This window comes from Cucumis sativus, chromosome 6 (genome assembly GCF_000004075.3).
Source record: "Cucumis sativus cultivar 9930 chromosome 6, Cucumber_9930_V3, whole genome shotgun sequence".
Taxonomy (NCBI): domain Eukaryota; kingdom Viridiplantae; phylum Streptophyta; class Magnoliopsida; order Cucurbitales; family Cucurbitaceae; genus Cucumis; species Cucumis sativus.
In genome coordinates this window covers 20975637-21000431 of record NC_026660.2, presented here as the reverse complement: position 1 = coordinate 21000431, position 24795 = coordinate 20975637, and the positions used below count along the sequence as shown (strand labels likewise).

At 33.9% G+C, this 24795-nt stretch overlaps 3 protein-coding genes across 4 annotated transcripts; 2 read left to right on the top strand and 1 right to left on the bottom strand.

The window, feature by feature from the left end:
• On the top strand, window positions 1-9300 carry LOC101204453 (COP9 signalosome complex subunit 8). Of its 2 annotated transcripts, none has more exons than XM_031887916.1 (5): window positions 1-168; window positions 281-360; window positions 1154-1335; window positions 1751-1858; window positions 8851-8989. In XM_031887916.1, exons 1-5 carry the CDS (start codon window positions 85-87, stop codon window positions 8871-8873), a joined length of 477 nt encoding a protein of 158 aa, XP_031743776.1. In that variant the 5' UTR covers window positions 1-84; the 3' UTR covers window positions 8874-8989. The 2 variants fall into 2 exon arrangements, with proteins under 2 accessions (XP_031743776.1, XP_004140102.1); XM_004140054.3 differs by having other exon boundaries at window positions 4-168; window positions 8868-9300.
• A 1859-nt stretch (window positions 9301-11159) lies between these two features.
• LOC101204210 (CDK5RAP1-like protein) lies at window positions 11160-15717 on the bottom strand. Its single transcript, XM_004140053.3, has 3 exons — window positions 15274-15717; window positions 13217-14271; window positions 11160-11942 (listed from the first exon to the last, which is right to left on the bottom strand). Exons 1-3 carry the CDS (start codon window positions 15621-15623, stop codon window positions 11440-11442), a joined length of 1908 nt encoding a protein of 635 aa, XP_004140101.1. The 5' UTR covers window positions 15624-15717; the 3' UTR covers window positions 11160-11439.
• A 3503-nt stretch (window positions 15718-19220) lies between these two features.
• On the top strand, window positions 19221-22621 carry LOC101203965 (F-box protein At1g10780). The gene is made up of 4 exons (XM_011659223.2): window positions 19221-19558; window positions 20320-21062; window positions 21683-21963; window positions 22036-22621. The coding sequence occupies exons 2-4, from the start codon at window positions 20321-20323 to the stop codon at window positions 22270-22272; spliced, it is 1260 nt and encodes a 419-aa protein (XP_011657525.1). The 5' UTR covers window positions 19221-19558; window position 20320; the 3' UTR covers window positions 22273-22621.
• Window positions 22622-24795: the final 2174 nt, after the last annotated feature.

Genomic DNA, 24795 nt, shown 5'->3' with positions numbered 1-24795 from the left:
TAAATGATATGACAGAGAAAGTAGCTGAGCTGAATATCATTTTAGAGTAGGAGGGGAAGAGGAAGAGGAGAAGAGAGTGAAATCATGGATTTTGGTCGTCTCACTGAGGCTTTGGCTTCCAAATCTTACGACAAGATTGCTGATATTTGTGACGATCTCATGCTTCAGGCAACTATTTTCTCTCTGTTTTTCGTTAACTTCAATTTTCCTTTTTCTTTTTCCATACGTTTCCCTATTCATAACCTCAACTATCCTCTGTGATTTGTTCGAAATTTCATAGGCTGCAGCCGAGGGCATCGCTTATAAGGATGAATGGCCTTACGCCATCCATTTTCTTGGCTACTTTTACGTTGATGACATGTAAGATCATTTTCCTTTTAGATGGATTGATTGTGGTACTGGGCTTTTATGGTCGGAAGTTTTGTGGTTTTTGGATTTTGATCTGGGTTTTAATCGCCATTTTACTTTTTGGGTCATTTCGGTTGGTTGGTTTCACTCTCCTAAATGAGCTCTTTGGAACTACATTTGAAATTTTTTGTTTCCTTGTAAAGAAAAGAAAAACAACATATGTTGGGGCACCGGACCAGGAGGAGAGTGTGTTTTGGTAATGTTTTCGTTGATTATCGACTCAAGTCTCAATCGGTTTTTGAGGGTTTTAAATGGTTCTTAGTTTTCCTTGTGAGGGATTTTCCTGGCTCAGAATTCTTTGTCTATTTGAAAAGAAAGTTGTTATATATGGTTGAAATTGCCTTGCTGATGTTCCTAAAAAATATACTTTAGTTCTTCACTTGCTGTTAGGGCTCTATAGTGTTACGTTGGAGTTATTTGTTTCGAAATACATTGGGTTTCATTATTTGGCCATCAGCTCTCTTCTATAATATTTTAATTTATCTTCTACATCTATCTCATTTTGGGTTGCCATGGCAAAATCCTTGTGTAAATTATTGTGCATTATCTTGAACTCGCTGTTCAATTTCTGTTTTGGATTTGTTTTGTTTCTTCCTTTTCCCTCATTTTTTCTTCCACTCAATTTTTTGGTTAAATGTTTTCATATTTCGGTAATTCCTATGATAACTCTTGGTTGAAGATGAGTTTCCTTACCTAGATTTGTGGATTATCAGCTGGCTTTTAACTGTTTAGTGGTTTCTTGCAGCAATAGTGCTCGATTTCTCTGGAAATCAATACCTTCTACTATCAAAGAAAACCGACCAGAACTGGTTGCCATTTGGAAAATTGGCCAAAAACTATGGGTTCGGGACCATAGGGGTGTATACGAGGCTATTCACGAATTGGATTGGTGCCAAGAAGTTCAAGGCCTATTAGCTGCATTTTCAGGCAAGTCTCTTTAACTTATTCCTCTTTCAAAGACAGCCAAAACATTCCCTTGGTAAGCTAGTAAATTTACACACGTACCCCATTTAGAAATATGAGAAACAGCTCAACAACCCTTCTCTCCTCCCAAAAGAGAGATGAAATGCACACCCCACAACAATGATACAATAAAAAACCCTTCATGTTTTCTCCTATTTTTCTTCCCAAACATAACCAGAGTTGATTTTGGTAAGAAACCAAGCTTACATTGATCAGAATGAAGGAATATACAAAAAGCTGAACAAAAAAGACGATAAAAATTTTTCAAAAGGAATTTCAATCAAACAAAATCAAACTATTCCAAAACAAATCTCCCAAGAATTAAAAAAATATGATATGAATCTTGAACATGAAAATACTTCCTGTTTCCATATTGCAGATCTTTACAGGAGGCGAATGTTTCAGTTGCTGGTCTCTGCCTATTCTACAATAAGCGTCCATGATACAGCTCAGTTTTTGGGAATGAATGAGGAAGAAGTCACAGTTTGTAAGTTTCTTTATTAACCAAGTACTTATATGTTTTCCTTCAACTTTTGTGACCATATTATGCTTTCGTTTCTTTATCCATTGGGATAGTGGAACATTATTAACGACTGGAAGGTGGTTGCTTTTGTAGTCTTTTGGACTAGTAGTTCTCTCTATCTCTACCACCAACCAACTTGGTTGTATTTGTTTTTGGGCTTTAATTTTTTCATCGTTTCTTACCGAAGTATATATTTATTATGGAAAGTTATATGGGCATTGATTCCAATAAATGTTGTCTACCTTCTAAGCCTTTGAACGTACATTAGTTGTTCTATATTATTTTTTTGCTATAAACGAATGGAGTTCTTTCCTTGATTTTTTAAAAAAATTCTTTGAAATTAAACCGTCAGCACAAAGTCATGGAAGATGAAGGCAAGTCAAGAGATAGGAGAGATTGTCTTCATTAAACCATGAATTGGTGTTTTAAATGAATCTAGTCTGCATGGCCATTGACAAACTGTATAAAATAAGCAATATCTTGAGAAATCTTGACGCCTGCCATTGTCGACGGCCATTCTTCCCATGCAATGTCTTTTGAGATTCCCAAGGCTTCTTTTTGTGGCATCCATTAAAGCTCTTAAGTTCTCAAACCGTGGCACCCTTATATTATTCATGGAAAAGTGAGCCTATCATTTCTTCTAACTCACCACCAGTTAATACTTTGAATCTTGATTTAATTGAAGAAAGATTGTTTATGTCTCTTGGTCTCCTATTTAAGACAAGCAGGTAGTTGGAACTTAATGGCTATAGCTCCTGAGGTAACTTGTAGGATGTTATAAAAAGGTTTTGATATAATGTTGGATAAAATGTTTGGCCAATTTTACAACACCCTTTTCAAATCATAGGCCCCTAGACACTCGTCCCCCTGACATATCTATCAAATATCCTTAGGTTTGTATTAGACCACACCACCCATTATACACACTTATGTTCGGAAGGGTAGAAATGGGAATTCACCATCTGGTTAATGGTTGATTTTAGTTTATTTACTCTAGTTTATTTGTTCTTTTGTTATTTTGTGTAAGGCGGTGTGGGGTTCCTATATATGCATGGAAAAGGTACTATTTTGGGAATCTTTGAGGTGACTGTTTGTGTAAAAGCTTGTTGGGAACCACTTCTCCGAAGGTGGGGTTATAATACTTCTGTTTCAATATTAAGCCAGTATTTTCTTAAATTGTGTTCTTGTGAGTCTCTTATAGTTTCGTAAAAAAAGGTGGTCTCTTCCACTCGTAATTAGAAATGGTTTTTTCTTTAAGAAAGGTGAGTGGACGACCTTAACATAGAGATTCATGTACTTATTTGAGTGCGACTGCACAATGGATGAAGATGTTAGTGTCTTGCATTTAAAACAAGTTGAAACTCTAGAAGCCATCATTCATGTTTCCTTTGTGAAATTAAGTGAAGTAGCCTGATTCATCCTTCAAGAAATTAACTGAAAGAAGCGTAGAGAGAAGTTATTGAATACATTTATGTTCATAACACTCGGTGCTTCCTGCTGCAGAAATTTATAAAATGGAAATAACTTTTGTTGTCAATGAGGTGATTTAAAGTGCATTCTTGATCATGATAACTAGTTGTTAGAATTAGTGGGCTTGGCCCAAGGAAGGATTTACCCAAATTTTCTTTCCTTTTTTATCATAAGCTTGTTGTCTATTTATTTTGCCCCTTCGTATCTTTTGTCATAAGAAATAATAATAAGAAAGTCAGATCGTGGTTTTTCTCCTAGTACTCGGGTTTCCACATAACTCAGTGTCTATTTTCTTTTACCGCTTTTAATACTAGTCAATAACTTTTGTTACCTTATTGTTTCCGTCCTTTAATTTCATTACATCAATGAAAAGCTTTGTTTCCTTTAAAAAAGAAGTGCATTCTTGATCACCAGTCATTATTTTGATTGAAGAATTATTGTTTTGGCTTTTAAGAGGGTGTGGTGTACACAACAGTCCTTACTTGGCAGATAGCAATTTAGGAAAGAGCTAGAGGATCATTGCAGCATTTTGTGGACCTTGGTGGTGATTTTATTGTCTTTAGAGGTCATGAAAGATTGTTGGGAAGAACCAACACAAAAAGTTGAAGAAATTAAGTAAAGTCATCTACAATCATGCCCTGGTGGACTTTTAATGAGAAACTACCTTTCACTTGGTCCACATAAGATTTACTGCCGCCCAATTCCTTATCAAGTTTTTAACTTTTTAGTGTAAAAAAAGTTACTAACAAGTTTTTTGATGCTGTTGAAAAAAGTTTAGAATTTCATTGGTTTGGAAGTAGAGGTGGCAGCACTTCACACCTCCTTCGATGAGTTATTCTTAGATGTCCGTCAGATGACAGAGGTCTTGGCATCATTGACATCAGGCTTTGTAATCTAGCTTTCTTGGCAAAGTAGATTTGGCGTTTTAGAGAAGAAAGGGGCACTTTCGAGAAAATTTATCAAGGCTAAATTTGAGTCCTACCAAGAGCAAGCCGTTTATCACAACTTCTCATAAAAAAATGAAGGGCCTCATCTATGATTCTACATCAGCATTCGGCGTTCTTATGGGAATGGCACCTTGATTTTTTGGTCTAATCATTGTTTGGTAATACTTCCCTCAAACAAAGCATCCCTAAGATTTTTTCCAGTGCTAAAACTTAATATGCATACATCGCTGATGTTTGGAACAGTGAGAATAAATTGTGGACACTCAATTTTGTAAAATTTTTCTAAGAAGGTGAAATTGTTGAATGGGCTGCACGCAGCTCATCCTTAGCATTCGGCCCTCCTCTCTCTCTCTGTTCTGATAAATGGATTTGGGAACTTTACAATTAGTTGATTTTTCAACAAAGTCGTTGATGTCCCACCTCTCCTCAGTCAACCCCTAGACTTCGAATAATCTTTAAAAAGATATGGAAGCTCCCTTGTTTTAAAACAATCAAATTTTTTCTAGGTAACCTGGCCACTCTTGCCTTACTACTATACCCAGGGACTAGCAATCCTGCCCTTCGTGCTTCCTTTGCCAGAAAGATAGTGAATCCTAAAATCACATCTTTTTCCACTTTTCCTTACCCACAGATATGGAAGTTCCCCAAAAATTTTATTATTCTGCAAGTATGATGATGTGATGTTGGATTTACTGTTTCTTTCCTGCAGATGTATGGTCAGAATTGTTTAGTGCTTTTGGTTGGCCCATATTTCATACAATTCTCTTGGATGGCTCAGGATGATACTGTCAGATTGCCCTTTCAAAGCCGTAAAGTAGCTTCATTGGTCCAGCACTGTTAGTGCGGTTTTGTCAAAGATGTCTTCTATATTCCAGGGTTTACTTTTAGTAGAAATTTACAGCCCCTGTAAATGTCACAACAACTTTTTCTGTTGCAAATTGAAGACACCTTTTGTATTCCCTATGAATGGGTCCTCGTTTTCTACCTCTTTGGATTATTTCATCATGTACGAAATTGTTTAATCAATGAAAACAAAAACATAAAAAAAGATTTTATGATGCCAAGATTGACAGGCTGGGAAGACTCAAATTTACCATTTTCCCATCATTCTTTGAAGCGTGGGGTATCAATTGGATGCCCATCCCTTTTGGTTTTGAGGATATGTGGCCCAAAGTATTCTTCATTCACCACTATACAAGTGGTTTGAATTCCTGCAAATCTCTAAGTGTAGCCAGGTTTAGTTTTATGATAGAATAGAAATAGGAGAAGACACTTATCAAAACCTGGAGTAAAGAAGTATTTGGACACATTCAAAATCAAAAGGATGAACTCATACTGTTATACAACAGATGATTGGTTTTGACTCCTTGTTCAACAAGAAACCAACCGCAAATTACTAAGGGGGTATTTGGGGTGTTAAGTTGGTTATTAGTCCATGGTTGTTCTAGTATGTACATTGTAATAGTTTGTAGGTTATAGTAGTTTGTGTTTGAGTTACAAACTATTTTTGTGTGGGTAGGGAATAATAAATACTTCAACAAAGAGGAAAGAGAGGATGAGTAGGAAATAGTAAACATTGTAACATAGGGAGATTTGAAATAGGAACAATGTAGTTAATTAGGATATAATAGTTAGAAACACCAACTATTATAACTGTAGACTCAAATATAGAGTGAGGTATTATAGCCCACTCCACCCACTTGTTGAGGGCCAAACACCTCCTGACAAATTCCTCCACATAACATTTTTTTTCTCCGCAGAACATTTTTTATATTCTGTTATGGAGGAAATGTTATAGGCGCACAGAATGGGTGATAAAAACTCGAGCTGTTCACAAATTAATCAAGGAAGTGCATATTACTGAAATCCTATTTTGCAAAGAAGCCTATTCTCTAACTCTAAAGTTGAGCTAGAGACCGTATCCTAATATATGGTCTACTAATAAAGAGGAAATCACCAGAATTTTGCTAGAAGTCTAGATATTGGTTGGAAAAAAGATCTCACCAAGAAGTTTAGATGTTTCTCATTGAAAGGGCATCAGTGACAGAGACAAGACATCCATCCACCTATTCAGTAATTCTTCCTATGGTACAGTGTTTTAGAATTTTGGCACTGATGCTACTTTTGGTTGGTTTACGGTGCTGCTGTGAGGCTGATAGAACACTGATGTAGTGTTTCTATTTTATTGATACCTTCAACAGAATTACAATATAAAAGCAGTAAAAGAAAAGTAAAAGAACCCTAACCCTCTGCCCTTCCACTCTTTCAAGGAATGTTGCAGCCCTAATTCTTCACCAAATTCTTCATACCCTTCTTCCCTCCTCAACTTCCTATTTATAACCAACTAATTACCCTTTTACCCTTACCCTATACTAATCTAGGTATCTAACAGAGGCACCCTCACCCTCCTATCACTTACTTTCACACGCCACCCTTTCAACAAGGAGAAAATGATCGTAGGCTCAGTCAGTATAAGTAGGGCTTTTTTTTCCGTTCTTTGTCGCTAAAGAGAACCTCTGGTATCTTCTGTGGAAAAAGGAGGCAAGGAGCAGAGCACCATATCTTATTGACTCTTTGAATCTTTTACCTCTTCAATGGTTACAATTTTCTCTACCTTTTTGCAAGTCTATTTTCACTTCTCTTATAGCCCATTGGACAAGGCTTCTGTAATCTTCCCATGGATAGGATCTTCATTCTTTGTAATTTCATTTTACCACGTTCTTAATTTTTTCTAAAAAAAATTGGGCAATTTTTTAAAGTTAAAAAATTGTGGAGTGGGGGTTTAAATCATCAACCTTTGGGATAGTAATTGGTTTCTTATACACTGAGCTGTTGTTTGGTTTGGCTCACTAACTTGGTATTGCAAAGTATCATCTATTATCATTTTTGTTGACTTGTTTAGAAATTCTTGGAACATTCTAAAAAACGACTTGGTGTGTGTCAAAGAACTATTATGTTGGATGGGCTTTTGTAGGAGCTTTAACGATCAAGGAGTTGATGCGTGGTTTAGTCTCATAAAAATGTTCAGGAGTACCACCTTATCATTCTGAAGGGGGAGAGGACGTCTAAGTAATAATGGAACGTACTCTTGCAAAAATGTTTTGCTTGGTCTTACCAAAGATGCGGGAAATAACATTCCATTGGAAGAATGACTACCAGGAAAAGATGGAAGTTCTCCTTTGGACTCATTGTACTGCTACAAAAGGCGGCCTTAATGCCAGAAAACAAAATTCAGCATACTGCCTAACATTTGTTCACGGTTGTCCAAACAATAAAAATGCAACGCATTCTTCTATTCCATTGCCGTTCATCGTTGGTTTCTGGCCACTAACCAAACTGGAGCTACGAACATTAATTGATGTAGTCTACTAATATAGTCTGCTTGCACTTTTATATACTATGTTGCTCCCATTTGTTTGGAGTAGGTCAACTTGGTAGGCCACTTTTATGGATCACTAAGCTTTATCTCCCATCACAACCCTTAAACTCACAAATACCTGACTTGCATCGCTAATAAACCCTTCAAACCAGTGTCGCTGATTAAATCTTTCTCCAAAAAGTTGGTAATGACAGGGATTTTGTAGAAGGATTTGTTAGGTGCCCAATCTAACAAAGAAATTCTCAAGAACACAAGATAAACTTAAGAACAATCAAATATGGAAATATATGAAAATATATTGAAATGCAAGCTATGATATCACAAGAGACCCCTAGCCTTTCGAGAGAGCTAGACTTTCCCCAAATTCCCACTCAAGGAATATACTACAAAACTCTTCATATCGGTGCTCTCCACCCAAGCCCTCTATTTATAACTAAATTCCTAACCATCTTATTATCTAATTACTAATATGCCCCTCCTATAACAATTATATTCTCCTAATAACCCCATTTAACTCTAACTAGGTCCCTTACAGGATTCTACTTCCCAATCTAACAAATCTGTAAATTAACTAACTCAAAAGTGGAATAATGTTGAAGTTTCTGGACAGTATCATGGACGGAATTTTCTGGCCTTTATTACTTAAATTATCTGTCTTACATGGTCTGTTTTTCCAGTAAAATGAGAGATAATAGTTGCTGTATTATAGATTGTTCAGGTGTTTTTTGTTTTTATATCCAAGATTTTCAAGCCCCGTTTGCCTTGGGGTTTTATTCCCTTCTCATAAGGGCTTCTTCAAAGTTGTTTGGTCTTTGAAATGCAATCTTGTCAGTGTTTTGGTTTGATGTTTTTCTTTCTTTGGCTAGTTTGTTTTGGTTCTTCTTGGTTGGAAGTTTTCCTCTTTTTAGCATGTGTAACATTACTTGTGTTTTGTTTCCATTGTTTGCCTTTTACTTGGGGATATTGTATTTTGGAATTGGGAGCTAGTAGTCCCTTTTCATTATATAAATGAAACTTTTTGTTCCCGTTCCTGAAAAAAGCTTTAGTTTTTGGATGACAAAAGCGTTCCTTAGATCGAGCTGGTTTTCAAATGGTTTTGTATTTGGACCTACGATAGTAGTTTTCGTCATCACTTCTAGCTAGTTTACAAACAAGAAAAGCTGTTCTGTATTTGCAGATGTAACACAACAAGGATGGATAATCGATCTTGCTTCTCAAATGTTCACTGTGAAGAAACAAGAAACTGTGTCAGAGCAGAAGTTAGATTCTAGTAAATTGCAGCGCTTGACTGAATACGTTTTCCATCTAGAACATTGAGCGTTCAATTCTTTAGTTCTTAGTTTGTTCTATTTCCTTTACAACTAACCGTGCTATGTGGATATTTTAATTCTCCTCTTTGGAACTCTTTCTGCCAACTGTGAACTGCTATACTTCTCATGTGGAAGAAACTTTGAATTGTTACTTTTGTATAGCTTTAAACCATGGCCACACTTTTTTTTTGGTGGTGTTATTCTAATTGCTTTAGACACCAATTTTCCTAGGGTATGTATGTTTGGTTTTGGCTTTGGTTTTACTCATTTGAAGGATATTCTCTTGCCCTTTTTCTTGTATATGAATTCTGTTAGAGGTTTGTAGATGTTCTGGATTTAAAAATATTTGGAAATTATGTGTATGGAAATAAAATCAGAGCTAAATCGAAGAAGAAGGTTTCGTTAAATGAATTGATGAAATAGAGAAGCAACCGTTGTGGAGTTCCAAAGTAGAGGTCTTGTTCCCAAATTCAAGAAGCCATTAACTCTCAAGAATTCAATGATGAATAAATTCGATAGCCATCATAATTCAATAACTTGCGAAGAATTTTATGGACAGTTTCTTCCAAATTTATTCTTTTAACCTTTTAATTTGTTAGTGTTTGAGAGTTGTAGTTTATACCATTTAATCCAGCTGCAATGCAAATGGCTTAGATTAGATTTTTAATGAATCAAGTTTCCTCCACTTTTACAAATTTATGCAACACCTTTAACTTGAAGGGGACTAATAATTTTTAGTAATTAGTATTATTAATAATCAGCATTGCATATCAATAGGGTAACAATTAGATAATAGTATTGTGGTCAATCAACTAACAATCAATATAAATGACTATCAGATAATAGTCAATATCGTTAGCGATCAATATTAAATAAAATTTTGTCGATGTTAAGGATTGTGGTTGAAGCATCGAACAATCATCATTATCAATAAGTAATTAGACGACTTTTGAACATGTGATAATTTAGTTTGATTGCTAAATTAGGACTTTTTAGGGCTTTATTGACACAATTCATACCCAATTTCCACATGAACTAACCACTATTCAAAGGCAACAACTGTATGCAAATATGACACTTATCAAATTCGTATCTAATTTTTGTTTGATTGTTATGTGGTTGATATTGTTGGGTTTTATGTCTTAAAATTCATGGTCTGTAAACGATAAACTTATATCTATTTTGCAAAAAGTTGTTATTGAGGTTTATTCAATAAATTTGTTATTGAAAATTTGAATTGATTATTTTGTAAGGACCCTTACAAAAATAGCAAAAAAAATTTATGATATTAAGGTCCAAAAACTGATAACCCTACAATTACTGTCTGATGACCCTCCTCAGTAGTTCTATAATTACGGTCTAATAGTCGTTTGATATAACTAATTTTGCCATATTTGCAATATGCAAAAAAATATGTGCAATGAACTATTTTTTTCTAAATGTTTTTAGTCATTTGATGCATTTTTTCCATTTTGTATTAAAAAAACCTAAAAATTCAATAAACTAATATCCATGGTTATGAGTATGAGTACTTGGACTTTAGAGACATAAAAGTGAATTAAGTTCAAATAGGTAACCAAAGCGGTTTATAGTATATGAATCAAGTTAGGTATTCGGGAACACTATTGGATGTGGCTCAGTTTATGGTTAGTACGAAATGATGTGACTTGAAATTGTTCATATAGAGATATGCGAAGGAAGGCATCTTTATGCAAAAGAATATGTATAAAATTGAACAAAAAAACCAGTCACTCTTACTTTATAACGTAGTTTACTATTAAAGACTAAATATTTCAATACAACGATTTAGGTAACTCAATCTTAAGATAACTATGAACTATTGCTTAAACATTTATGTAATATAAAAGTTTGCATAGTTATCAAACTCCATCATAATCCCTCTTTCTTTTATATTTTCTCTTCAATCATTTATCATGCATCTCTTTCAACAATCATTTTCACTTTCTTTATTGATTCCACTTCATGGCCATACATGAACTGAGAAAATGCTTTAATCAGTAAACAAATACAAATACATATACTTCTTGAATTATAGTAAGCTAACTAATTTAAGCAAAGTATCATACCATTTTATTTTCGCATCAGTAAACAATTAATGGATGAAATTTAATTTTTAGTTTATAGAAACACTAAAAAACTGCTCAAATTACTAATTGCTACTTGTACCATTTTATTGGACAACTCTTTCAACAAGCCTCAAACCTCAATGCTGAAAGCTCAGCATTTCCTCTCTTCATAAATCACAAGTAACCAAAGCTAAAATTATATTTTTGTACATTCAAATAGGTGCGATGATAATCTAATCAAAAACAAAATAATAATAACAACAAAGCACCCCTCGGGTATTAAAGAGGTAGTTGAAGACTTCAAGCAACACTATTTTAGAAAAAGTAAAAATGGTCTAAATTAGTTAGAATTTCAGCTCATACAGGCAATTGGTTCATCCATACCGTTGTAGAACGAGCTCAGTTTTGTAATGGCAAGAGCCTCTCCGAACAATGATGCTCTGGTCGATTTTGATATACGGACTTCCACAAAGTCACCAACCATTGCTTTCCGATGTCCATCATAATCACCATCTCGATGTGGAACTGCGACATTAACAAACGAAACTCTATGACTTCTGTCGCTCTTGCCGATCATTTCTGTCTCTGGGGCTCTCTTGTTTGGTCCTTCCACAAGCACCAATTGGACACTACCAATTTGTGAATCATAACACCGTCCTGTACTGTTTCGAAAAGCTTCAATGAGTTCAGTAAGTCTTCTCTGCTTCACTTCCTCTGGAATGTCATCGACATAGTTCCGATGGGCATGAGTCTTTTCCCTCATGCTATATGCAAACATGTAAGCCATATCGTAACCAACTTCATTAATCAAACTCAGAGTATCAGCATGTTCCTCTTCGGTCTCCCCACAAAAACCTATAAATTGGAATGAAAAACGATGCATCAAGCCAGTAATCCCACGACGTGAAATAGAACAACATGGATAAATAATTACAATGCACTTTTTTGCAATTTGAAACCACTGATATTGAAGGAGGAATGCACTTCTGCTTCAAGAACTAAAGCACTACTTTCATCTCATAACTTAGAGGGAAAAAGAATAAATTACAAAAATCTCTAATATCCATGGCATAAAGGCAAGAAAAAAGAAAGTATTTAAAAAAGAAAATCCAACTCTGCATGCTACTGTTTGCTTTAACCATGCATAAATCCAGTATTATTAGCCCAAGCTACTTTGCTGGAAAAGTAAATATGATATAGATCCAACTCGAAAAGTTATGCAACGGTATCAAACCAGGTATTTAACATGCTATCTCCGACACATGAATTTCACAATGTTCTTCAGCAAGAAAAAAGGATGCTCAAAACTTCTTGCTACACCACAATAAAAATGATTAGCTAAATCGATGAAGGAATGAGACATACATTGTGTTATGTGAATTACATAGTGACAATTGTTTACGAAATCAAATGTCGTAGAAGGTTTTTATTTAAGTGCCAGTGTCAGCGATATTCTGTTTTTGTTTTTGTTTTTTTTTTTCCCTTAACAACTAACAAGGATAACCGTAACAAAAGTTCACAATTTTGAATTATACTTTAAAAGTTCGATGATTTAAATAAAGAGGGTCAATATTACAGGGATAAAAACGACAGTCGAATCCAATTTATAAGAGAAGCAATGACAGATTCACAAATGTGGTCCTCCAGCAGCAGAAGTGTAGAACGATTAGTGTTTTTACAAGTACTGTAAGATGACGATGAGAGAAATTGAAATGAAAGAACAAACATTAGCCAGTTAACTGACAAATGAATCAGCAAGTGTTTCAATTGAAGCTTAGACTGTTTTACATATTTCCAATCTGATTTCTGATGCAGACATTATTACAGTACAGCTAAAATGGTTACGGATTATTGTATCTTTGAGCATTAGTCTATTCTCATTTTATCAATGAAAAGTTCCATCCCTTTTCAAAAAAATTTAAAAAAATGGTTGACTAAAGAAAGTAAAGAGATTTTAAAAACAAAGAAGTTCTACATCCTGATCCAATAACCACTGCCATTGGCTAGGCACTTCTAACCACTCGAGGTATGGGTACCAATGCTTCATACAAAATAATCAATATTTATCCAGAATATTGCAGATTTTTTTAAATAAGAAAATATTATAGAAGTTAAAAAGGCCCACATACCACAAATGAAATCACTAGTTATTCCCACATCTGGAATGATTGATCGAATCTTGTGCACAAGATCCAAGTAGGCCTCTCGGGTGTATCCCCTACGCATTCTTTCAAGAACTATGCTATTCCCACTCTGAGCAGGTAAATGGATGCTTTTGCAAATGTTGTGTCTGTCTCGCATTAAATAAAGGAATTCATCGGGAAAGTCTTTAGGATGTGGAGATGTGTATCTGAACCTCATCTCAGGAAATTCAGTGGATAGACGATCTAAGAGATCGGAAAAACGCAAACCCATTTTCTTAACCTTGGCTATGGTGGAAAATCCATCACTGAGCTTCCAATTAGTTCCTGGTTCTATGTCTGCATTCTCAGTGGTATCGTTATAGCTGTTAACGTTCTGACCAAGAAGAGTTACCTCTTTCACACCTTCTCTATAAAGTTCTCTAACCTCACACACAATTGATTCAACAGGACGTGACCGCTCTCTGCCCCTGGTAAAAGGAACAATGCAGAATGAGCACATATTGTTGCAACCTCTCATCACAGATACAAATGCAGTGACTGAATTTTTGGCTATTCGTACAGGACTTATATCAGCATAAGTTTCTTCAAGGGAAAGAAGTGTGTTTATTCCCTTCTGACCATAATCTACTTCATCCAATAATCTTGGTAGATCTCTGTAAGCATCAGGTCCGCAAACCACATCAACCATCTTGTCTGAATCTAGTATTTTATCTTTCAACCTCTCAGCCATACACCCCAAAACAACTACTTTTGGAGGATGTCGAGACTGTGATCTTCCGGTAGCAACATTACTTTTCCAATTTCTCTTCAGAAACCAAAAGTAATTAAGTCTCTGCCACACCTTCTGTTCAGCATTGTCCCTGATAGCACAAGTGTTGATAAAAATGATCTCTGCAGTCTCAGGAGTGTCAACAGTTTCACTGTATCCAGCTTTTTTCATGATAGATAGAACTACCTCCATATCATTAATATTCATTTGACATCCATAGGTTTCATGATAAACACGACCGCTTAAAGGCACGTCAGAAGCTGGTAAGGATCTGGTCATGAAAAGAAAGAAAAAAAATGTTCAGATTTGGTGCATAATTAAACTTGTATTACTTGAGATGGAAAAACTTTGTGAAATATATTCTGTCCATAAAAGATACAAACAATAGAGAAAAGTGAGGGCTGCCCACCATTGTGAAAGCTATATGAGATTACAGAAAGTGCACACAAGAAGCATTGATTTTATGAGGGAAGCGTAGATACAAAAGTCCCTAGCTAGAAAGCCACAATTACAGACTGCAGCACGTAACTCTCAAGACCTCCAAAATTTACAAACACTATAAGTTCCTTCAAATATTCTCTTCTTCCTTTACGGCCAATTTCTTAACACCCTGATATGGTTTCGCCAGTGAAGAAGCCTTTTGCAAACTCATGGCATTTTTGGATAACTTATCTCCCTTTTTCTGTATATTGGATTTGTCATGAATATAGTTTTATTTTGCTATAAAAAAACACAAATGAATAAGAATAATGCTAACATGATTATATGCCTTGTATCCCCTCTGTACTTTTGTTCTCTCTCAATGAACGTTACTTATTTATTTATTTTTAACAAAAAAGAAAAAACAAAATTTTCATAAGATTAAATAAGAGGACGTCTATGTCTACAAAAAAGTGGCCAAACAGAGTGCAATGCTGGTTTTTGAAGCTTCTGTGGTGCACAACAAGGAATTAGTCCGCATAGACTTCTGTGTCTAAACTAAAACAGCCTAAACTTGCACATAAAAGTTTATATACTATGTACGTAGTAACAACCTTAAACAGCATAAACTTCAAAATTGGTAATTCGAGTAACAAACAAAGTCCATCCGTCTACACACGATGATTCAGCATTTCAATTACACATAGGTTAGATCATCGAACTCTTTCAGGCCTCCCAATTACAGCATACACATTAACAAATATATCTACATCACTTAAAAAGTTGCAAAAAAAAAAAAAAACGAATAGAAGAAAATGCGAGTTAGGATTTGAAAAGAAGTGCACAGTCTTACTCAGTCCCATTTTGTCCCAGAACCCAAGATTGCTCAGACGAAATAGAAGGCCTCAGCTCCTCCGATCTTTGGACTGACCCAGAGGCAGTTGCAGCAGCAATAAACCCACCACGAAATCTACGAGTACTCCGAGAAAAAGACCCAGAAAGTAGAATTGCAGTGGTGGGAGAAGCAACATAATTGGGTGAAGAAGGTAGGAAATAGGAAATGGAGGAGGAGGAAGATTTGGAAAAGGGTGGAGAGTAGAGAGGATAGCGAAATTTGAAGAGAAAGGAAGAGGAAGAAGTGGGTTTGAAGAATATGGTGGTGGAGGAAGATAAAGGAGGGGCTCTGAGGACGTGAAAGCCCATTTGAGAGAGTGTGGATGGGGAGAGACTCACTTGGTGGGGAAGTTAACCGATGATTTGCTTTTCATTGTTCATTGTTCATTGTAGAATTTTAGTCCCTCAATACGATCCTCCTCTGGGCATCAATTAGGGGAAATTTAATTTAACTTCAAATTCATCTTGACACTTTTATTTTTATTTTGAAAAACGAAAATTAAATCAAAATTTAGTGTGGATTTGGATTTTATTTTCCATCCATTAAATTATAAAATAAGTTTTTTTTAAAAAAAAAAATAATGTATTTCACGACCACTTAAAATAGATTTTAAAAATTATGACTAACCTCCGACGACCACCTTTCAACAATTGTCATAAGCGAACTTTGGGTGATCATTTTCGGACAATTGAGGCAAGCCAACCAATCGGCCATCGTCAAGAGTCCCCAACGAACATCCGATCATTGTTTTTTAGCTAGTTTTTTCACTTATCGTTGACGACCAAATTACGTCTACTGTTTTTTCCAACTTTTGACAAATGTTTTTGATGTCTACCCCCTACCAAATCCCACGATCGTTTTTTACGACACCATTGACAACTTCTTGTCGTCGTTTTTCAATTCCCTTTTTGGCAACTGCTGTATATCAACTTTCGACTCCATTTTTCTATCACTATTTTTTGACGATAGACATAGCCACACCGTTGACCATTGTCAATCGTTGTCGGTGAACCTTGAATCATTGTTTTTTTCAACTATTTTTTATTGGCCATTGATGATGAATTTTTCGTTTACCATTTTTGCTAACAACTAACTTCTAGTCATGATTTTTTGGTGATTATCGTTAGCCAGCTTTCCTTTACCATTTTTTGAAAATCATCACCTGCGATCTCTGACCACTATCTTTGATGACTGGCTATAGTCAATTTTCAACAATTGTGTTTACAGCAATCGTTGTCGGCCAACCTAATGTGACCATTATCACCAAACTTCGATCATCGTTTTTCACAACTGCCATTGGGCACCTTTGGCCACCATCTCTGGTGACTATTGTACGTGACAACTGACGACCAACTTTCAACAACTGTTTTTCAATAACAATCATTAGTCACCTTCGACCACTATTCCCGATGACCGTTGGCCCAGTTCAACCACCACCTCCGCAAACAAATTTTTTATTGTAATTTAAAATCAATACAAACATTTTTAGTATATAACATATAAAAAAACTTTTACTTAAAAACAATTTTGAAAAAGAAATTGTCAAGATGTCTTTGTTTTAAGGAGTTTTTAAAAAAAAACGAAAAATGCATTTTGAAAGAAAAAAAACAAATCTTAAAGTCATTTCAAAGAGCCCTTTAATCTTTGAACTTTGATGTATAGCAATTTAGTTCCTATATTTTTATTTTTTTAACAATTTAGTCCATAAAATTTAATATATAACAATTTTGTCTCTGTATTTTTAAATTTTTTACGATTTAGTCCATAACATGAAAATGATCATTAAAATTAGATGCCAATGTTATTGTTTATGATATAGATTGATATGAATCGACTCAACATCAAAATATTAACTATATTTTATTGAATAATTTGAATATAATTTTAATACTTTTCAGTTCTATTCATTTTAATAAAACTTAACATAGTTGTGATGTAAACCTGGTTGATCCTAATTGATAAAAGAAAATAATCCTAATCCTAATAGATTAAGGATTTAACCTTAGTATCCTATTCCTAGATTTCATTGGAAGTTAGCTATTTAAGTTTTGTCTTTTGTTTAGAGAAGTTTTTGATAATCGAAGATTCAAAGATTTTTGTCAATAAAAATTATCTCGTAGACCACAAAGTCTCATCACAAATTCTTTTGCAATTTTTGACTCAAGGTTGCATGCGGAAAATATCCAGGTAAGTTTGATCTTGTAGAGAGTTTGAAACTTAGAGTCGTAGGATTGACACGTTCTTTAGCCTCCAACCAATTATCACTTGCTTAACTAATAGAATAAAAAAATTAAACTATATACGACTATATTTTAAAATTGTAAACTAAACAAAAATATTTACAAAATATAGCAAAATATTATAGTCTATATTTACCATAATAAATAAAAATAGATATATATATATTAATGTATCATGATCAATCAATATACATATTGTGACATTTTCAATACTTATAGGAATTAATAATAATGATATATTATTTATGAGAATTTTTAAAATAGAAAAATTTGCAAACTATTTGAGTATTTTAATCCAAGTCCAACTTGAATAACTGAATATATTTTTTTTAAGGTAAATACTCTCCATTTTCTTCTATTTACGTAAATTTTCCATTATTTAATTCATTTTATAATTTGAAAGTCATTATTCTTTTCATATACTTTAAAGAAAATATTTTGGGTGTGTTATTTTTCTTCAAAAGAAAATTTTTATTCTTTTTATGTGAGTAACGTTTTTCTTTGATTCTATTCCTTACTTCAATATGATACAACAATGATCAACGTTTATTTTTGCAATAGGTATTACTTCGTCAGTTCAACTAAAATTTTAAATCTTATATACAACACTTTTATTATAAACTTTCAAAATACGTCTTGCAATACCAATACCAATAATTTAAAGGAAGGAAAAACAATATGCTAATATATTTTTAAAATTTATATTAAATATTATATATTAGGCATTTAAAGAAAATAACAAAAAAAAAAAAAGTAGTAGTTAAAACTAAAGTTAAGACTCAGTAAAAGTTAAAATTAGATAAAGACTAAAATTGAATAAACTTTCAAATAAAGAAACATAAATAATATTTTAACCAAAAATAATAATTTTAAGATCAAAATCAGTCCATTTCAAAATTTCAAAATATATAATGTATATGAATGACTATGAGTGATAGAATTTACTATATGTTGTAAATATTTTGTAAAATTTACTATTTTTGAAAACAAACAAAAACACAATTCACGTTAAATTATAAAAAAAATTAAAAAAAATACCTTAAACAATGAAATTATATTGTAGTCCTAAAATTGGATGATTTTTGAAATCAAGCTACAAAAAAATTCATAAAAATTAGGAGAGTAAGTTAACAAAATTGAAACTAAAAGATTGTTTAACTCAACTATTTAAAAATTAGATTTGATATTCTAATTTTTTATTCTACAACAAAAAAAAATTAGATATATAAAATTCTATTAAAAAAATTACGAAAGCAGATGAAATGTTATTTATTTAAAATTTCTCAAGTGTGATGCTAAAGAGATATTCAATTATTTAAATGTCAAATTAGGCAGCATTATCACTAAAGGAAAAAAAAAATCAAATATCCCACAGTCTATTTTTTCAAAAAAATATTTAAGAATCTATTGTTTCTTTTGTAGATTATGTTATCTGTGAAATCTGTTTTCCTTTTTTTAAAATAAAAAAATTATTAATATTTTATTTAGAAAGGCTATTGTTATTTTTCCAATTTGGGTTCACTGTTATTTTAATATTTGAATGAAAAAAAATATTATTTAATGAAATTGAGTAAAAGAAAATGTAAATTAAAGAGAGGGATAGAATTAAAAATTGAAGAAATGATATAAAAGAAAAAGAATGGAGAAGGAGAGGGGCGGAAAAGAAAAGAATTGGAAAGGGAAGAAGAGGGGAAATTGAAAAGAAGAGAGAGAGGGAGAGGGTAATGGTCTCTCCCTCCCAACTCTCACGCTTTCAAATTTTGAAAATTATCAAAATCCAAAATCCAAAACCCAAAACACCAAAACCCACAATATAACCCTCCCTCCCTCTCTCTCTCTTTTTCTACTTTCAAACGTCTCTATAAGCGCGCTCCTTCTTCATTTCATTCATTCTTTCTCTCTCTCTCTCTCTCTCTTTCTCTTTAACATAAACCCTCCTCAGATCCATCTCCATTTTCACTTTCCTCTTCCTCTCAATACCCACTTCCCCATTTTTCACTATTGTAAGCTCCTTCCCTTCCCCCCCCCCTTCTTCAACTTCTACAAATTTCATTCATTCCCCCACCTTTTTCTGGGTTTCATGTTTTTTTTTTCTCCCTTCTCTGTACTCTTTCTTTCCTTTCCTGGTGTTTTTGTTTTTCTTTTGAGCTCTTTGCTTTTCTCTCCTTGTTTATGGATCTTCAATTCTTCAATGAGAATGCTTTTTTTTTTTCACTTTGGGGTTTGCCTTTTTTTTTAGCTACTGAACTATGTCATTTTTACTAATATCTTTGTTAATGTAATCAATTACATCATTTTGAAAGTGGGTTGATCGAATATTAACAATAACAAACCATGGGACTTGTTCAATTCTGATTCATCATGGAAATGTGCTTTCTTTTCACTTTTTTCATCTGCCAATTACAAGACTTCTCTGCCAGTTTATGACCCTAAATGCTTTCTGTTTGTTTCATTTTGGAGGATTTTGGATGAAAAACATGGGTGCATTTTGTCTAGTTGTTGTTTTTGTGAAGACGCTACTGATCCGAAACTAGTCCATGTGGTTTTTTTTTTTTTTTTTTGATAATGTGTTGAACTAAAACGCTAAAAGGAAATTGTGTGCAAATTGTACGAAATTTTGTTGAATTAGGAAGTTTGAATGATTGAAAGTTCCTTATGGTTCTTGTTTACATTGTAATGCCATGTTACCTTTCGTTCCCTGCTGATCCTTCACTGTGAAATGTTTGGTTACTGACCACAATCTGTTTGATGGTTGTCCACACAGAATGGACTCGCTCCCGGATGCTATTGTTCAGTGCATCTTGTCACATATGAGCAATGCTCGGGATGTGGCTGTCTGCAATTGCGTATCTAAGCGCTGGAAAGACTCGACACCCTACATTCGAAGTCTCTATTTCCCTCGTAACTCTTTTGACAACCATTCGGGCGGGTTGAGTCCCGACATCATCATTTGGAGGATAATATCATCCATTGTTCACTTGGAGGAGCTTGTTGTTTATAGTCCATTTACAGGTGCTGGTCTTGCTTCATGGTTGTCTAGTGTTGGCCCTACACTTCGACACCTTGAGCTACGAATGGATAATCTGGTTGATCTTCAGGCTTGTCAAGAGAGCCCTTCCAAGTTGGAATGCCTTAAATCTGCAGCAAATTTGGAGACACTTAAATTATGGGGTGTGTTAATGACACATTCACCCAGGTGGGATGTGTTTCAAAAGCTAAAAAACCTTGAGATTGTTGGTGCCAAATTTGAGGATCCTGCATTGAACACTGCTCTTCATGCATGTCCTAATTTGTCCAACTTATTGCTCCTTGCCTGTGAAGGTCTTTCTTCAGTTTCAATTGAGCTGAAGCTTTTGGAGCAGTGTAAGCTGGACTTCTATGGCTTGGGGAACTGCTCACTTTTGATCAATGCTCCTAAACTTCAACTCCTTGAAGTTCAAGGCTGTAGTTGGATTAGAGCCCGTGGGACAAGTTCCTTGAGAAATCTTTCAATTGCCAATAATCACGGTAATCATCATAACTAAAAATCTTGTGAAGGAAAGTTCGGTATGATTCTTGTGAGGGTAAAATATTCTTTCAACCATTTAAAAGAAATTTTTTCTTTCATAGTATACAATTATGTGATCAAAACACTAAATAGAACCTTAATTATATTAAAGTACCACATTCAATAGTCATTGCAAACTCATTTTATGACAGTTATGATAGTGATTGTCTTGTTTGTCTTTAATGTTTACAAAATACAACATGACTTAGGGGATATAGTCGTTTCTTGTATGGAAACCATCAGTAGGAACTAGGGAGTATACAAGGTGGAAATTTGAAAACGTTTTAATTAAAGAAGTACTACGCTCACAGGATAACTTTAGGAGCCTTACAATATTTGTTGCCTATCTTTATGGTTTGAATTATTTCATGATACAATGATAACTTTTCTTAAACCTCTAATAGAAAGAGCCTACAAGGTGGGCTCTGATAAATTTGCAAAAGTACTAACGCTTAAAAGTCATTTGAACTTCATTTCTAAGACCTCAGCGATATGAACCTTTATCCTTACAATTTGCAAAGTATGGCATGATAAAAGGGATAATAACTATGTTTTTTTTTTGTATGGAAACCTTTGATAGGAAGAGTATACATGGTGGATTTTGATAAGCTTGCTTCACTGGAGGTTCTGTCCTTAAGAGGTATTCAATGGTGTTGGAATGCAATAAGCAAAATTCTTGAATGTGGGAGTGAAGTGAAACATCTTTACATGAAGGTTGAATTCACTGGAGACTATGATGCACTTGAACCTTTCCCAGAAATTGACTTTGTTGAGTTTTTCAATAACCATCCAAAGTTGCAAAAGTTTGACATTCATGGAGCCATGTTTGCTGCACTTTGCCAAAAACACAGCCTTAAAAGTGTAAGTAGAATCAACTTGTTCTTGAGATGAATTGAGTTCTTGGCTTATAAATTACATTCTTTTGTTACTCAGGTGGATCCAGATTTTGCAATCTCATGTTTGGAAGAAGTATGGGTTACGGTTAGATCACCGTTGAACGCCGAACAGAAGATGAATACTCTCGAATCGTTTACAAAGTATGCCAAGAACTTGAAGGCATTGGTTATAAATATACTTCGGATGAAGAGTAGCCATGGCAGTGCAGATGATTTCTTCGATGATATTTGCAAATTTAAACATTGCCACCCCAAGATCGTTCGCATTGAATAAAGCACTTCTCATTTGTGATTTTATTTCATCATTTATCCTTTTACATTCTCTGATTACAGGTTGGCCTCCTGAAATGATTTAACTTAGTTTGGTCATTCTTTTATGAATGAACTCACAACTAATTGCTCGTTTCCAGCGTTCTTTGATGTGACCATCAATCAAAGATGTTCAATTATTGCTGGCTTGAGCATAGTTCAATTGGTCAAGTAACCATTTTGATAGGTTGTAGGTTTGAATTCCTACCATTTGAATTGTAATAACCTAAAAAAGAAAGGCAAACTGATATTGGTGTTGAAGAAATACATTTTCTAGATTTGATATCAAAATTTCTTAGTTTGAAGGAACGACAGAAACATTTTCCATAATAAAGATCTAGATAATATTGTTTAATGCACAAGAACAAACAGTATTCTAGTTTAAGCCTTCCAATTTGACCCAACTTTTTGTTTGGAAGGTTGAATTATAAGATTAGTTATTGGTGTTGTTAGTTGTCTATAGGTTACATTACACGTTTAGTTTCGAGTTTTTATCAAATAGGTTCTTAAACTCTACGATTGTATAATAGGCTCTATCCAAAATTACTACTTTTAGTTTTTACCTTATGAAAATAGCATGTTTTTTGTAAATTTGTAGCCTTGAAGGTATGTTTTCTCGTTCCTTCATGGTTGAGATTGTCATCGAGATCATACCGTAAATGTTTGAGATTCAAATTATTCTATCCTAAACAATGACAAAACTACTCCTAATTAAAATAACCCTTTCATCTTCACAGAAACTATCTATGTCCTCATTTTGCTTGAGTTTTTACTTTCTTTACTCTTAAGATCACTTAAGTCTATTGTTACTCATGTACTCAAAATGGTTTAGTACGTGTTTAATGTAACGATCTGAACTTTTAAGCTAAATTAAAGTCATTAATCAAAATATATCTTGAAAATGGAAAACTAATTTTTTTTTATAAAATTAATATCAATAAATGTTTGAAGACATAAAATCGACAAACCAATAAAAATAATTTGAAAACATGATTTGTGGATTATGACAGTTCTTTAAAGAAATAAGGTAAACAAATGAGACAAAACTAATACTGTATAACTGATACATAGATGCGAAAGCAAAACTGAATCCCACTATGAGCAAAACTGAATTCCACTATGACATGTCATGAATCCTTTCTGTCCTCGTCAACTTTCAAGATCCTCTACCTTTTAAAAACTTTCATCCTTGAAAGTTTTAATCCTTGAACAACTTAGGGTACTGAGATCTCTTGTCATAATTAATAACATTCTCTACCAAAATCCAAAATCTTTAATTAAATATACATAGCTATGATTTGTAGTGGTATTTCACTTTTAATTTACTTTGTTTGTTATTCTACTTTTGGTAGATAAGTTTGTTGGCTCAATTTGAATGGAGTAAAAGAGTGGCTCCTAGACTTCACATAAAGAGCTAAAAGATTAAGTCGATTCTCCCAAATTACTTAAAAGTTGAGTGAATGAGATAAGTTGGAATTGTCGGACAAAATTGAGTACAAAATTGAGTACAAAAAGGTGGAGAAATCGAGAAGAGAAGCAAATTGTTTAAAAAAAAACTATCAAATCTCGAGAGTTTTCTTTGAGGAGCTTGTTCAAGGCCAACCAAATAAGATAAAATTTTATAAAAGTACACGTTAGTAAAGTAAGAAGTTCCTTTTGAAGTTTCATGAAGGTTGTTTAGGCTAATTCTCAATGGATTGGAAGAAACTAAAGTTAAACTTGGTTGTAAAATAAGAATGTCAGGCAGCCCAACACCAACTAGCCCCTGACACCCATCCACACGACCATGTGCTTGTCCTGCTGCACACGGTCGCTCACCTATGCTTCCAGTGTCACAATTGCACTTTCAAGCATAATCGTGACATCCATCCACACGACCATGTGCTTGTCCTGTTGCACACGGTCGCTCACCCATGGGTCCAGTGTCACAATCGCACTTTCAAGCATGACCGTGACACCCAACACGCCCTAATTACACTTTTTTTTTTTTTTGTCTCCTACCCCACCCAAGTGCCATTGACACCCAATTGGCCTATTTTTATTTATTTGATGCTTGTGAGAAAAATGTGTGATTATTTAGGTATTTTAAAGATATTTTGGATATAAATTGCATAAATTTGGGTCTAAAGCCAATTTTGGGATAATTTTGAATAATATGCGAATTATTGAGTAGGCATTGAGTAAGGAGTAAATAAATTAAATGATATTATGAAGAACCTATGAGGTATGAAACCTTAATTCAAGGGGCTATTGGTTATTAGTTAAAAGCTTGCACATTGATTTTGAGATAATTTGAGTATAAATCAATACTTGGAGGATTAAAGTACGAAGAACATGATCATGGTCGAGTTTTGGGAGTATGAATGATATACTTACGTAACTTTGAGTTATGAGGTCTATCAAAGTGTAATCTAAAATCATAAATTTGATTTCAGGTGAATTAAAGAAAAATGAAGCCTATAACCTTATGAGTGCCTAAATCACTTTA

Bases quoted from the DNA above. Each gene is read 5' to 3' on its own strand.
- LOC101204453 (XM_004140054.3), top strand. From the start codon at position 85: ATGGATTTTGGTCGTCTCACTGAGGCTTTGGCTTCCAAATCTTACGAC. The intron at 169-280 runs GCAACTATTTTC...GAAATTTCATAG, and splicing joins GTGACGATCTCATGCTTCAG to GCTGCAGCCGAGGGCATCGC. The intron at 1,859-8,867 runs GTAAGTTTCTTT...CTGTATTTGCAG, and splicing joins TGAGGAAGAAGTCACAGTTT to ATGTAACACAACAAGGATGG.
- LOC101204210 (XM_004140053.3), bottom strand. From the start codon at position 15,623: ATGGGCTTTCACGTCCTCAGAGCCCCTCCTTTATCTTCCTCCACCACC. The intron at 14,272-15,273 runs GTAAGACTGTGC...TTTCATGACCAG, and splicing joins CTGGGACAAAATGGGACTGA to ATCCTTACCAGCTTCTGACG. The intron at 11,943-13,216 runs GTATGTGGGCCT...TCCAATTTATAG, and splicing joins AACTAGTGATTTCATTTGTG to GTTTTTGTGGGGAGACCGAA.
- LOC101203965 (XM_011659223.2), top strand. From the start codon at position 20,321: ATGGACTCGCTCCCGGATGCTATTGTTCAGTGCATCTTGTCACATATG. The intron at 21,063-21,682 runs GTAATCATCATA...AACCTTTGATAG, and splicing joins TTCAATTGCCAATAATCACG to GAAGAGTATACATGGTGGAT. The intron at 21,964-22,035 runs GTAAGTAGAATC...TTTGTTACTCAG, and splicing joins AAAAACACAGCCTTAAAAGT to GTGGATCCAGATTTTGCAAT.